Source organism: Plutella xylostella, chromosome 17 (assembly GCF_932276165.1).
Source record: "Plutella xylostella chromosome 17, ilPluXylo3.1, whole genome shotgun sequence".
Lineage (NCBI taxonomy): Eukaryota > Metazoa > Arthropoda > Insecta > Lepidoptera > Plutellidae > Plutella > Plutella xylostella.
Genome location: NC_063997.1, coordinates 6,649,095 through 6,661,318, shown reverse-complemented (window position 1 = coordinate 6,661,318; position 12,224 = coordinate 6,649,095). Strand labels below are relative to the sequence as shown.

Below are 12,224 nucleotides of genomic sequence, written 5' to 3'. Positions count from 1 at the left end.
TATTATATGGTACGAAAATATATAAATTCATCAGACTTTAATTAAAACGGACATTTATTTATACATAATAACCATCCTTTTTATTAAGGATAGAGAATGATTGATCTTATACATACACACGTAATAAACAAAGAACAAATTGTATATATTTTTGTCGCTCATATTTGCTGTAATACATTGACGAACGAACTCATAAAACATAAGGAATCTAGACTGTGTAAACTTGTATGTGAATCGACACTGTAAACTATGTAGCTATTTCAGTACAACGCTGACTTGTGGCGTTATGGTTATGACGTCATTACATATGTTATGACGTCATCGGTATGATTGGTTTTGGCGCTTGGCAGATTACGAGCGCTGTAAAAATATAGCCAAAGTTCAGTGTGGGAGGGAGGAGAGAACGGCGATATCGGAATACCTCGTTAAATCTCGTCTAAGGTGCCACCATCATAAAATCAGCTTAGTAACTACGCTTATAAAGAATAAAGTAGGTTGTAAATTCTGTGAAAATTGTGTTTTATGTGTGATGCCTTACTGTGTCTTTAGCCAAGAATAAAGCCTCAATGTGAATTCTACTTCTTCTTCTTTCAAAGTATAAAATCCACTTCTATCCTTTGAAACTTCAATTATACTTATATGTTTTATCTTACCACAAGCAAAAACACAAAATATTGTGCATAAAATAATATGAAAAGCATTTATCTTTAAGTTTTTCCCATAAAAAATAATGGCTGACTCGTAGAAGTTTAAGCCTGCGGTTGTGCTGAAGTTACAGCCATGAATTTACAATTTGCGGTATAAAACAAAAGTTTATTTTTTATTAACCAGTAGATCGTTCAAAATATTACTTGAAGAGACATTTGTTATCACTTAAATTATGGCCAACACTGTATTGATGAGTAAGTATTGATCACGGATGATCCACAGAAGTCATTTTGTACCTATGTAGCGTAATAATAATAAATTACTTAGCAATATGATCAATCACTCACGACGATAATAAAATGTTTTTTAAAAGGGTAAAGGGACTGAAGGGTGGGGTATGTATAATAACCATAATTTCCATTCTCCATTGTGACTATTGGAAGTTGGACTTTTTTTCTTGAATTTTCAAATATCGTATTTTGTCAAAATTGCGAGCTTGGTCACCCCTTTTCCGCTAACTATACCGTTTGCAACCGCCTGTATCTGTATACCGTCTTTGCTAGACATAAAAGTTCACGATAATACAACAAATATAGAGTCTAATATCTAGTTTTTATTATTTAAAGGATTATTACGGAAGCCTGCTGGCCAGGCCTGCAGGTGGGCTGGTTCTCAACTGAAGCCAGTTATTAATTTATATACCGAGGGCGTAGTTTGAAGCATTTTATGGGAAGCGTTCAGTTGGAGTTAGATATTTAAGTTTTTTGTCGTTTAAACGAAGAATTTTCTTTATTTGCACCTGTGTTCCTGTGTATATCAAAACATAGTTACGTCTTACGTAAGTAGAGGTACTATTAAGTAATAAACATTAAGTAAAGCAAGAAAAAAAAAACTTTAAACAAAACTTTAAAGTATTTTATTGTTTTGCCATAACCAACTTGAATTATATTAAAGTACTTAAAATTGTTTCTCGAAGTCAAATTGTTTGTCGAAGTCAAATTCAACACGTAAATTTATAAGTTGTACAACATCTCTCGTTTAAGTGTGATTATGTTTATTTAAAGTAGATTATCCCGATCCGACCTCACCAGTTTCCGATTATACTGTAAGTCACATCTTCTAAATGACCGACATTCCAATCTGGTGAAAGTTGGGGGAAGTCTCTTCTCTAAATTACATTCAAAAACTTTTCCCAAGAACATCCCGAGTCCACTTTTTGAATCGCAAAGCCATTAGCGACTCTGCCGTGCTCCCTTCACACTGATCCAGTCACTCGCTTGCCAGAGAGAGATAGCGATATAACGCTTGACTATGAGGTTAAATTGAATGTTAAAACTGAATTTAACGTGCAAACGATGCTTGAGCTGAATATATACGTGAACATCCATCAATTTTAGGAAGAAGCCAGCAGGTGATTTATTCGCGAGGCCTCGCAACGCTGCTGTGGGTGCCATGTGAAATATTACGTTGCGTTCCTTTCTTTCCTATCCTTCGACGAACCTTATTTGCGCATAAATGTAAAAGGATTTAACAATAATAACATTTATAAAAGTATTGAGACTTGTAACTCACGGTGGCTGTTCGAAGAGGTAGGATAAGGGCATGTATTATGAAGCTTCTTGCGAGAGACTTTTGCATGACTGATTACGATATAATAGCTTATTGAAATCACTTAATCTCTGTTGTGGTAGCTACCTATATTTGCGAAATTACCTTCATTATCCTCTTCACCTTCATCTGCGTTACCTGTCTTTTGATAAAGCCCCTAAATTCCAATTCATCAAGCATTCTCGCTAAATCCCTTATTCGCTGGCAGCCCGATTGTGCTTCAGTATTCCGAGAGTGTGTCGTTTGCTAAGCCATTCTCTTTAACGAGCTGTCACTCTAACACCCACGTGATGCATGCGCGTCTTCCAAAACGCCATTACTCTGCGCCCTAATTTTTCTCCTAATGGCTTTTCGAGTTACCTTCGCAACGTTTTCGGGAATTTTACACTAGAAAAGTTTAAGGACGCTTCGTGTCTCGGTTTATATTACTGCATCGTCTTCGGGCTTAACGGCAGCGATACGTAATAGAAACTTAAAGTCTCGTTTTAATTTAACGGAAAAATCAATACCGTTGGGTCCGCGGCGTACCTACCGTGGCTATAAAATAAAAACAGCGGGCTTAGCCGTGGAACTTCCCCCACCCCGCTCTTTGTGGCGGCTCTTTAATAATTATGCACCGGATCGATAGCGGGGCTTTCCCGCCGCGACTCTAGGATATAAACCTTTGTGCTTATCCGTGCTCTATGAAGGCCAAACTAATCCAAGGATTTTATTACTTTGCAGAGGATTTCGCAGAATCACATCGCTGTCACACAAAAACACTAAGTTCCCGTCTTGTTTGCCAACGTTTAGATAACGTTTATCCGTGGGATAAGTCGTGGTATATCTCTCTAATATTATTTTAGACGGTGTCAGCATTATATTTTCCATAGGTAACCAACATCTGGACATTGTGAAACCGGCTGCATCTAATCATATATTCGTTGCATATTCCAACTTGAAATCTAACTGCAGTCACTAACGCCGGTGAAATAATTAAACAATGACTCCATTCCAGTTTAATTTGCCGGCCACTAGGTACAAAGACGCGGAGACAATTAGTAAATGGAATGCTAACAGGGTCCAGTCGTTTCAGAAGTTAGGAATAGCCCACAGACAGTGGCCGGGCGAGTCGACGACCTGACAATGAATGCTTCAGCATTTTGCAAATACGACAACAAGCGGTCGCTTGTTACGTCAGCTAGCGCCATCTTTCGAGAGCTTGCTCGGCTTCTGTTTATTTAATTCCATGGAATCCTTGAAAGTCCCAGTTTGACGTTTGAAACGTTCGGGAGTAATGCTCTCGCTATTTAATATATTTTATTGCTCACATCTCTATTTATTTCATTTGACAAGTTTATTACAAGTTATTTAACGAACGGTTCATAGTACAACCAAGCTAAGGTAGATATTTTTTGGGTCAGGATACCTTAAACACGCTGATCTCAATTAAAATACTTAATACTACTCAAGCTGCTGGATGGTAGGTATACTATGGAAAACTTTCCAAATGAAAAGTAATTTAAAGTTCATTCATTCATAAAATACAAAGAAAACATATATATATATATATATATATACATGCCGTTTATATTTTCATGAATCGGAACAAAAAAACTAAAGCTTCTTTCAAAGCTCCCGCTGTGAAAGAGGCTTCATGAAAAACAAGGAGACCATAATATATTTTTAGATAGGTACTTTACTACGTTTTCGTAAGTGTGTGACTGTAACTGTTACGTGATGTTTCGAAACTTTCAACCAAGTTTTTATCATCTTACAGCTCCACTACAAGGAAACGGTCCGATTTCTGTTTGCCAGTCACGTAACAGATTCAAAGCGGATTTGTAACTTTTAGAACTTTCTATAACGTAATTTTAATTCCAAGCGCCCGGGGGTTTCTGGACCAAGTATTTTACTGCCCTAAATCTGACTATTGAAAATAAACATTTTAAATACTTACTTTTTTTCATAGAAACTTCGTCGACATTTTTGCTATGATGAGTAGTTATTTTTATGAATTTATAATAATCGTAGAACGAAAGTGATGACAAGCTCATTGCGTCCTTTTGGCTTACTATACCACTTTTGCAACACCTAGTATGATTATACACATGATCCTTTAATTCGATATGGATGCGGTTACGTTCTTCATTGTCCCTATTCGAAACCTGTTCGTCTATACTTAGTCTATTCTTTAATCTCAGATACTAAAATCAAGTTAAGTAGAATCTGGTAATAATTATTAGTATTAGTGGTTTTTTTTCGTATCGTTGCAACTGTTTTGGCAATAATTTTTTTTCTTTCTTTCTTTAATAATATTTCAATCTTTTACATTTGCACTTGTCAATTTGGTATCTGACATCCTTAGGAGAAGGAGAAACATTCAAATCTACAGCGTGCTCACCTGAAGAACCTGCCGACGACGCCCATGCCGTACTGCCTCCGGTTGGAGTTGTCGGCCAGGGGCTCCAGCATGGGAGTGTGGATGCGTGCGCCGCCCGCGCCCCACGACACGCTGCGCTCCGGCCGACGGTACTCTACCGTGCTTGAGCTGAGAGGTGACCGCGCACTGCGAACAAAAGACGATACAAATGAAATGACGGTACAGCATGTGCAATGGACATTGTCCATCTCGCTGGAGCTGAGAGGTGACCGCGCACTGCGAACAAAACACGACGCATGAGGTGACGGTTAAGAAGAACACAAGTTTCATACTTCCACAGTTCTCAATGTATAATTATTAACTGGTGGCACAGGGCAGGAGCCAATTTAGATCACTAACATTAGACTTGCTGACCAGCGTTCACAGGATTCTATACTATTTTCGAATCTACACAAACTAAAGTGTGAGGCAAAGGAGAATGGCCATTTCTCTAAGGGGCCATGAACCGCCAGAGCAGCCATTGATGAAACATATACTGATGTGTAGCCCATGACTACAGTATATCCTTGTGTAAATTTATTATTATGAGGCATGGGAGAACGTAGATATAGATGCTGAAAGATCAAGTCTTTGTACTGACTAGCCTCATACTAAGAATTTTTATAAACGTGGTTTAGATTTTTTAAATATTTTTCCCTCATTAAGATACCTTTATCATGGAATAAAAATAGGTTTGGTTAGTGGCTGCAAAACGGGTCAGATTTGGCCATTCTCATTTGTGAGTTTGTGTCTTTTTTTTCCTTATGTTTGTGTATATTCGAAAATAGTATAGAATCCTGTGATCGCTGTACAGCTCGATGATTTCCAAATGCATAAAGGCAGTTTGTGTAAGTAATATAAGTTAGTTGCGTAATCGTAAGTATGAACTCGAGGGGGACAGATCTAATCTGCGACTCAGCAGACCCATGTCAAGCGGATTAGGGTAAAGTGATATCTCTGTTGCATAACTTTATTTCCTTAGCCCTAGTTCCAATATTCTTGGATAGTAGGTATAGTTGTAGTGTGTTTTCATTCTGAAATCGATGCGGGAAAACTTCAAAAATACACTATACGGTTCAAAATTACTTTTTTGCGTCGGTATGACTGGAACTAGTGCACTAATTGTATTTAAGCATTCTATACAAACCTACATAAAAATGAGTTTCAATAGCAATAAATGATAGCAATATAGATTTTTTGTAACACAACTTGTTGCGACACGATTTTTGGGGCCCACTATTCATAATTTTCAGCTATTTTTTTATCGCAATATGTGCACCGATATATGTTTAAAATCATCTTTACTATTATTATAAATACGAAAGTAACTGTGTCTGTCTGTCTGCCTGTCTATCTGTCTGTTACTCTTTCACGACAAAACTGCTGAATGGATTTGAGTGAAATTTGGTTTACATATGGTCTAGACCGTGAGAAAGAACATAGGCTACTTTTTATCCCGGAATTCCCACGGGAAAACTTTTTAAGGCGAAGCGAAGCTCGCGGGAACAGCTATTATGTTATATTTCCAAACCAAAACGCATTGCACGCAGCCGAAACTTATTACTTGTGTTACATATTTGTTTATCTAATGCAAGTTTTAATTTATTTCATTATTCAAGTCAGTTGAGTATTTAGCGGAAGGTTTTCCAGGTAACATTAAACGAGTGGAGGTGAACTTTTAAACAATGGCTAGTAGCATGCACGGCTGCACTCGCCATATCATTATTTAAAAGGCCACAATTACGTTTTATGAACCTTACATTTCATGTTATACCTACTTTCCAAGAAACTGTATAAATACCAACTTACTTACATACAAATGAGAAATATTTTAAATATAAAATGAATCTCTGTGTGGTGTTATAAAATGTTAAGGTATTTTATATGTATTCATTATTCATATTTATAGTGGCGAATATTATTCAATACAACATACATTTTTTTCTAAACATTCATCATCAGAGTATGGTAGAGATTGCTTTAAGCAATAAGGCCGCCTTTTTTGTACTATTTTATGTATATAAGTTGTGAATTGTAATGTGTCTTTAATGGTGCAAAATAAAGAGTATTCTATTCTATTCTATCATCATAACCATGAGGCAATAAGCATCCGCATCCTCTGCTGTGTATCATAAGAATTAATTCAATCTTATTGATTCTAATGTTATAATGTATGCCTGTAAACTAGTAGGTAGGTACCACCACTAAGCAGATACATACTGCTTTGTGGGCACCACACACAAATTATTTAACTCAATTTGATAGTGACTATGACTCTATTGATTAGGCTTGGCACTTATTTCACAGTCCAGTAATATTAACTAAGATCTCTCTTGAATTTGACTGAGCTGATGCTGAAAAACAGTGATAACCTCTACATACATCATAATATACTCGTATTTATAAATTAAATTATCACACTCTGTTAAACTGATTGAGTTTGAAATTCGGAAGCTAATTACGCTGTCATATTCTCATCTTGTCTAGTTACGTGACTATAATAATAAGTGGTGTATAGGCTGCCTGAGCATGACTACATCAGAGCTCCACTCAAACGGTCGAAGTTGGAGCTACGGGCACTCGAGTACCCTCTCCAACTTTAGACTAATTCGGGAAGCTTCTAGAAGCCGTTCTAGTCGTCTCGCTGCTTCATTATGAAGCTATCATTACACATTTTGGTTAGTTCAGGATACTGGCTCCAATTTTACTTTATGTAGACTCGATTATACCTATCTCCGTTATAGCTTAGTGAAAGTCTTCGAGGTGCGAAATAAGAATTGTTTTTATATGTACAGGGTGGAAATCTTAACTGCTTAAAGTAATAAAAATCTTCATGTTCGAAAATTTTACAAAGTAAGTATTCATTTATTTTCATATCTAAAAGAAACAGTGTTTTGCCTTAAAGAGGCACCGAAATAGCTCTAAGGGTGAATGCCACCCTCGGGTAATAATGTAACTACTATTTTTAAAACAAAACTTTATCCAAAGTTTTATATGGTTTCATTTAGTAAACATTACTTCTGAGAAATGGCATGAAAAAATATAATACCTATGAGCTTCGATCACATATATCTGTACTGTATCCTGGATACACCAACAACGCACGAAAAACGGCCCGGTAAAACAGCGCTTATATTTATGATAAGCGCTGTTTCACTGTCTAGGTGAAATAAGTCTTAAGTGAATGCGGTAAGGTCAATAATTGAAGAAAAATATATATTTACATAAAGTTCTTTTATATTTATTTAATATAATGACAGGACGGCTTGGACGTTTTGTAGTCACGAATGAATAATGCCTGCCAAATATGCCCAATACAAACCGACCCTTATTACAATGCAAATAAAGTAGAGTACTTAAAACACTACATGAGATTATATTACATTGGCATTTATTTCTTTGTTGTTTTTATTTTTCTCTCGCGGTCCTCTATTTCTCGTTGAATGTGTATGGAGTGCGGTATCTTGGGTATAAATATGACCGAAGCCTATGAATCATTAAGTGGATTGAATCATCAAGTATTTCTTTATTCAAGTGCTATAACAACATTCATATACCGGTGATTTTCCTGATACCGAGATAAAAATGAAACATTTGATATAAATATCTACTGCACTAATAGCGCGACAATAGTTCAAAATATCGGTGTTAGCGAAAATGTCGTTTAAAATTGTGTCGGGTTTTGCCATTTTATTGGTAAGTTCATAAAATATAATTATAAGAATGAATTAATAATTTCATTAAATTTGGAGATATTGCCTATTATTCAATAACTTTTCCGGCCAGTTCCGACAGTTTTCCCGTAATAAATTCGTCATAAAAGTCCTTTATGTTATTCAGGGTATCAGCTTATAACGTAGGGTACATTCCATAAAAATCGTCCAACATTTTCTCGTGAACGTGTCTAATTTATAATATTAGTAGGACAGAGGACTCCAAATTACTGGAAAATTCTTTTAACGATTTTTGAAAAGCCTGAAATGTAGAATACTCATTTACCGTAACGAAACCTGAAATTGCAACGAAACTGAGAAATAGTTACTTTCATTTCTTTTGCTACGAAAATGAGAACGAAGTTTCGTAACTATTTCATAGTTCCTTTACAATTTACATCAATTCTGCATATCACCCAAAAAATATTTTCTTTTCTATTTCAGGTATGCTTGTCTGTAGTGGCTGCTGAGGGAATCCCCCGAGAATTTACTCTGCCGGGACTAGTGCCGTGCAACCACACCGAGACGCCGGTTAGTAACAATTATAATATACCTACAGGGTGTTCTACGGCAATGCTACATGGAGAGGAATTAATATAAATAAAACTTAAATAAAGGGTATTAAAAGTCTCCTACTGTTAATAACGTTCAAATTCCCTATGTTCAGAATTTAAGGCACTTCCTCAGTTCCCCTTCAGTTGGCATCGCTGATGAGGAACAGCCTGAATATTATTCAGTTTGTTTCAGTTTAGTTGGCCCAATATATCATGTCCATGGTACCTAGTGAACAATACTTTAATTACCATTTCAAGTTAAAAAAACACTTGCAATTTCGTGACTATAACAAATCCCCCTCCATCTCATATAAAGGGTGCTTCATGCGTGGACTGCTCCCGGCTGCTCATCTGCACTAGGCTGGGGGGGATAATTGTGCCCTGCTGGCTGCCCGGCCCCCACTGCAACAACGGCACCTGCTCCACCGAGCCCAGCGATGAGTGCGAAGTAACTACCACACCGTCGGATAGCTTCGCAAATGCGGATAGCTTCGTACTGTCGGATAGCTTCGTTCGAGTAGCTGACCCTGTGATTGAGTCAGAGATGTTTGAACATAATGAACAGCCTATTGAGGTGCTGCCTTACGCTCTTCCCCCCATACGCGTTGCTGATAACGATGATGATTCAGAGCAGTGAATGGATGGAAATATTTTTATTTGAAAATTTGATTTATAAAATAAAACTAAGCGAGCGGCTCTTTGTATTTTTGATAATAAATTCGCCTTTTTTTATTGGTATTTATTTGTTTTGAATATATTATTTAGGTATGTTGTTCAAACATGAAATTGTATAAACAAAAGAATCGTCCCACATATATAACATATAGATTAGTATTGCGTAGTTATTTACGCAATTACAAGTCGGCCATTTCCCATGAAGTCCAGACACACGGTATTCCGGGCACGATCTAGATAGAGGACGGAACACCTGAAGTTTGAAGCAAGTCACTCAAAGTTATTCGACTCGGGGCCGCACTACAGAATAATAAACAGTCCTTTACTTGGGATTTCAGCTGAAATTAGGTGCTGTTTTCATTATAAAACTACCTACAAATTAGCTTCTAAAGATCTAATGGGAAACGCTGCCGAGTTTTGTAGAGTAATTTTGATAATAATACTTATAAATTATGTATTATACCAACAATTTGATATTAAGATTTTACCTTCTAAATTATATTTTAAAGATTTAAATTATCTTTATTCAATCTTATATTGGCAAATAGGTACATAGGATAGATTTTAAAGAAGACAATAAGTAAGATAATTGTAGTATAGGGCTGAAACTGTGTTGGCTGAAACGGGCGCTACTGAGCACGCTTCCAGGCGAAACTAAGGAACCAATCAGCTTGCCTACATGCTTGCCACGGATGCCCGCGTAACCCAGTTTCTGGAGGGTACTGACGAAAAACTAAAGAACGCAAGCCATCGTGCAAACGCCATAGAATCATAGCTCTGGAAACTACATTTTTCGTCATGATATAGAGTGACCCCCTGGCCTTAGGGACTATCATCCGCAGTGACTCACCTCTTAACCCCATCAGTCGTATCCTCTCCGTCGCGGTGCAGGTGCGGAGGGGAAGTGGGGGGGGCGAAATTCATCAGACTGCCGCGACTTGCGCGTCACCGCAACGTTCTAGAATCTTCATGAACGGCCCCAATGCGCGTTTAGCTGTAGTTACCTAGCCTAATTTTTACCCTACAAAAAGAATTAAAGAGATGCGAAAGCTAGAAGCGCAAGCCGAGAAAAAGGGAAGGGCTGTCCTCTGCTTGTCCTTTTATGTAAGCGCATCTTCAAGTTGGAGTAGTAGTGGTGCCGCGTTGCTATTGGTTCGGCGCGCGATGTCGTGATCTAGCCGTCTTGCCATTGGTTGAATATCACGCCATCGGTGACGATGCCGCGGCGGGCCGGTTGCTCGTCCATTGGTGTAGGATGCAGCGCCTCGTTGATTATGGGGTGTCCGCATATGTGGCGTAGGTACATCGACACGCCACACGCGCTTGGCGCCTAGCTAGTCGCTTAGCGTGTATCAATGCGGCCGTTCACGAAGATTCTAGAACGTTCGTTTTACTAAGCTTCTCGCTTGGTGACTCGCTAGGCGCTAAGCAAACCCTGTCTGTGCGGACGTAGCCTTAGCGAATATCATCCATAGTCACATTACTGACCTCTTAACCCCATCAGTCGTATCCTCTCCGTCGCGGTGCAGGTGCGGAGGGGAAGAGGGGGGGGCGAAATTCATCAGACTGCCGCGACTTGCGCGTCACCGCAACGTTCTAGAATCTTCATGAACGGCCCCAATGCGCGCTTGGCGCCTAGCTAGTCGCTTAGCGTGTATCAATGCGGCCGTTCACGAAGATTCTAGAACGTTCGTTTTACTAAGCTTCTCGCTTGGTGACTCGCTAGGCGCTAAGCAAACCCTGTCTGTGCGGACGTAGCCTTAGCGAATATCATCCATAGTCACATTACTGACTTACCTCTTAACCCCATCAGTCGTATCCTCTCCGTCGCGGTGCAGGTGCGGAGGGGAAGTGGGGGGGGAGAAGAACACGTCGTCCACCTCGTCGTCGGGGGCCGCGGGCGCGCTGCCGCGGAACGAGCGCGACCACTGCGCCGACGCCGACTGCCGCGACTTGCGCGTCACCGCCTGGGGGAAGATGTTAGGAGTTAGAACCATATCACATAATGATGATTGATGATGTCTTCCAAGCCGATACGGCTACGGCGACTGCTAGTGGAGATTTAGGCTTCGTTGGTGTGCCCAGATGAGGCTTAATACTTCTACTACCAGCGATCCGATCATAAGGCTACTAAGCTTTTACATGGTCCTTCGAGCCGGATCCAGGTATACATCTACATGTCGGCGAAGGTGAGGGGTTCGGCAGTAGCTCTCCATCTCCATCAGACATAGTGGGCGTGCAATGGGATCCGGGCTTGATGGAAACACTCTTTGTAGGCAATCACTTGATTTATTAGGTAGGTGCACTTCACAGAATACAAGACAGACTATGATACGAAACGTAGGGTACAGGTCGATAGCGCTCGGCGGTTGGAAGGCAAGTGAGGGAGCGCAGCTCTGCTCCCACCTGCTGCCACGCGCCCCACCATAGACGCTGTAGAGCGCCGCCAGGCGGCGCTGCTGCGCTTCGTATCCGGGCGAGTCAGCGGTGTCAGTATCATGACTGTAATCATGACTTCACCGACATACACAATATCGAAATCACATAATAACATAATAGTAAAGGAATACTACGAGTATGGCTCAAGTGGCTCCCTATTCGCCTTCGCCGGAATACACATATTCT

The 12,224-nt window shown here is 39.3% G+C and overlaps 2 protein-coding genes across 4 annotated transcripts in view; one reads left to right on the top strand and one right to left on the bottom strand.

The window, feature by feature from the left end:
* The window catches only part of LOC105393738 (inactive rhomboid protein 1), a 102,469-nt gene that overhangs the window by 10,416 nt on the left and 79,829 nt on the right, over positions 1–12,224 (bottom strand). For all 3 annotated transcript variants that reach the window (XM_048626986.1, XM_048626987.1, XM_048626988.1), the window contains exons 5-6: positions 11,397–11,566; positions 4,640–4,804 (exon numbers count right to left, since the gene is read on the bottom strand). In XM_048626986.1, coding sequence (XP_048482943.1) covers positions 4,640–4,804; positions 11,397–11,566 — 335 coding nt within the window. The remainder of the gene's footprint in view (positions 1–4,639; positions 4,805–11,396; positions 11,567–12,224) is intronic.
* Positions 8,201–9,662, top strand: LOC105393309. Its single transcript, XM_011565048.3, has 3 exons — positions 8,201–8,353; positions 8,815–8,901; positions 9,241–9,662. Exons 1-3 carry the CDS (start codon positions 8,315–8,317, stop codon positions 9,559–9,561), a joined length of 447 nt encoding a protein of 148 aa, XP_011563350.3. The 5' UTR covers positions 8,201–8,314; the 3' UTR covers positions 9,562–9,662.

Coding starts and splice junctions, on each gene's coding strand:
- LOC105393309 (XM_011565048.3), top strand. CDS start 8,315: ATGTCGTTTAAAATTGTGTCGGGTTTTGCCATTTTATTG. Junction 8,354..8,814: donor CGGGTTTTGCCATTTTATTG/GTAAGTTCATAA, acceptor TTTCTATTTCAG/GTATGCTTGTCTGTAGTGGC. Junction 8,902..9,240: donor GCAACCACACCGAGACGCCG/GTTAGTAACAAT, acceptor TCTCATATAAAG/GGTGCTTCATGCGTGGACTG.